The sequence below is a fragment of the Triticum aestivum genome, chromosome 6A (assembly GCF_018294505.1).
Source record: "Triticum aestivum cultivar Chinese Spring chromosome 6A, IWGSC CS RefSeq v2.1, whole genome shotgun sequence".
In the NCBI taxonomy this organism is placed as follows: domain Eukaryota; kingdom Viridiplantae; phylum Streptophyta; class Magnoliopsida; order Poales; family Poaceae; genus Triticum; species Triticum aestivum.
Window position 1 is genome coordinate 158,889,725 of NC_057809.1, and position 1,920 is coordinate 158,891,644.

At 53.4% G+C, this 1,920-nt stretch overlaps 1 protein-coding gene across 1 annotated transcript; it reads right to left on the reverse strand.

The window, feature by feature from the left end:
• Nucleotides 1–1,657, reverse strand: LOC123132608 (transcription initiation factor TFIID subunit 12b). The gene has a single exon (XM_044552442.1). It carries the CDS (start codon nucleotides 1,528–1,530, stop codon nucleotides 271–273), a length of 1,260 nt encoding a protein of 419 aa, XP_044408377.1. The 5' UTR covers nucleotides 1,531–1,657; the 3' UTR covers nucleotides 1–270.
• Between the last annotated feature and the right edge of the window lie 263 nt (nucleotides 1,658–1,920).

A 1,920-nucleotide genomic window follows, 5' to 3' on the forward strand; every position in this document is an offset into this window, starting at 1 on the left:
TACAAAAATGTCAGATGGCATTGTACATAGTGAATGTCGTCAGGTACGTGGGACTGTGTACATTTTTTTGAGGTATACGTGGGACTATATACATGTGCTCCATCCACGCACAAACACGTACTATGACTAATGGGAGGTATATCGATATATCTTTTTCAGCAATTTACCTATAATGGTATAACTATCTATCTCAAATACAATTCACGCTTTTCAAAGTAGTAAATGCCACAATTCTACCAAAGGCTACACTGAATTTCTCTGCAGATTCATTCACATCCTCTCCTGTGGGAAACCAGGAGCGGACAGGTGACAATTCTTCTGCAGGTGCAGTAGCACATCCTTGGCTTCCACAACCGATGATTTCCTGTGCTTTGCAAGCCTGCACGCAAAATCAGCCGCTGTGTTAATGAAGTCGTCGGCAATCTCCAGAATCAAATCTTCCACCTCTGGATCAACCTCGCAGAGTGGATCCACCTGCGCCACCAAATCATGTATCTTTCTCTTCCCAAGAAGTTGGCTGCAATTTCCCCCTCCTTGATGCGGCGCATTTGCACCCGCCGCGGTTCCGCCTGAGGAAGGTGTCGCCGGCTGCGATCCTGCCATGTTTGCGGGCTTCCCTGCGGATGATGCTGGCATCCTTGGAGATGCTTGCTGTTGTTGCCGTTGCTGCTGGTTCAGATGTTGGGCATTAAGATGGGGAAGTCGCTGTAGCGCCTGCGCAATCTGCTGGCGATTCAATCCTCTCTGCTGAAGTTGTTGTATCAGTTGCATCATTTGTTCTTGCTGGCGTTGATGTGGAGAAGCAGGCGAGGCCATTGCCGATTGCATCTGATGCGTTGGTAACATCTGCACCACAGGACCATTTTGTGATGATCCAGGTTGCTGCTGTGGCCTCATTTGTGCATGATAGGCAGAACGTTGCTGAGTTTGAGCACCATATGGGGTAGTAATTCCATTAGGCCTCATCTGGTTCATCAGGGAAGCACCCATGGACTGCGCTTGTGCAGTGGGAGTGTTGAATTGCACGCCTTGTACCACGCCCCTCTGCCCTGGCTGCGCTATCATCGTTGGCTGGAACTGGAGCTCGTACTGCGCCGCGGAGGCTGCGTTGCCCTGCCCTTGAAGCATCCTCGGCTGCCCCTGCCCAAACATGGCCGCGCGCAGCCCCGGCTGCTGGCGCAACTGCCCCCCGCCGCCCGGGAAGGTCATCTGCGTGGCATATGTCGTGCCGGCTGTCGCGTACCGTGGAGGCTGGCCGACGGCGGGGGCGAGGGGGGCCTGGCCCGAGCGGTGGATCGCACCGAATCCTCCGGCGCCTTCAGCCGCCTGCGCGCGAGAAGGCGCCTGCAGCTGCGGCGGGAGGTCCGTGGATCTGCCTCCCGTAACAGCCGACGCCGGGTTGACCTGCACGGAGGAAACGATGGGGGGCGGGGGGATTTGGGGGTTGGAGTTCGGCGGGATGGAATCAGAGGCGGCGAGCTGGTCGGGCTGCTGCGATGCGGGGGAGGCTAGGGATGGCGGATCAGCCATGGCGGGGCCGGTTGTAGGGTTCCGGCAGCGGCGATCGGAGACGACGCGGGGTGGACGGTCTGCGTGATTGCGATGGGTCGTGTTGATGTGTTCCTTTTGACCATCACGCAGAGACCGGTAGTCTCATAACCGCGAAACTTATTACCATGTTAAAAAAAACCGCTAAACATGAATCCTGACTGGCACGATATTGTCTTTTCCCCCTCCTTATATATGATTTGTTTTTTGAACACATTAACTCCTTATACTAGATGATGCCCCGTGCCTGGGAATTTGTAGCGCCGTGAAGAAGAATGATTTATGGAGTGAGAAAATAATGTAACCATTAAAGGAATATAAAATATGTGTTAATTTCAATCCTTGATGGAATGGAATAATGCAAACTGTAGA

What these genes read in the sequence shown, in the direction of transcription:
- LOC123132608 (XM_044552442.1), bottom strand. Translation starts at nt 1,530, where the DNA reads ATGGCTGATCCGCCATCCCTAGCCTCCCCCGCATCGCAGCAGCCCGAC.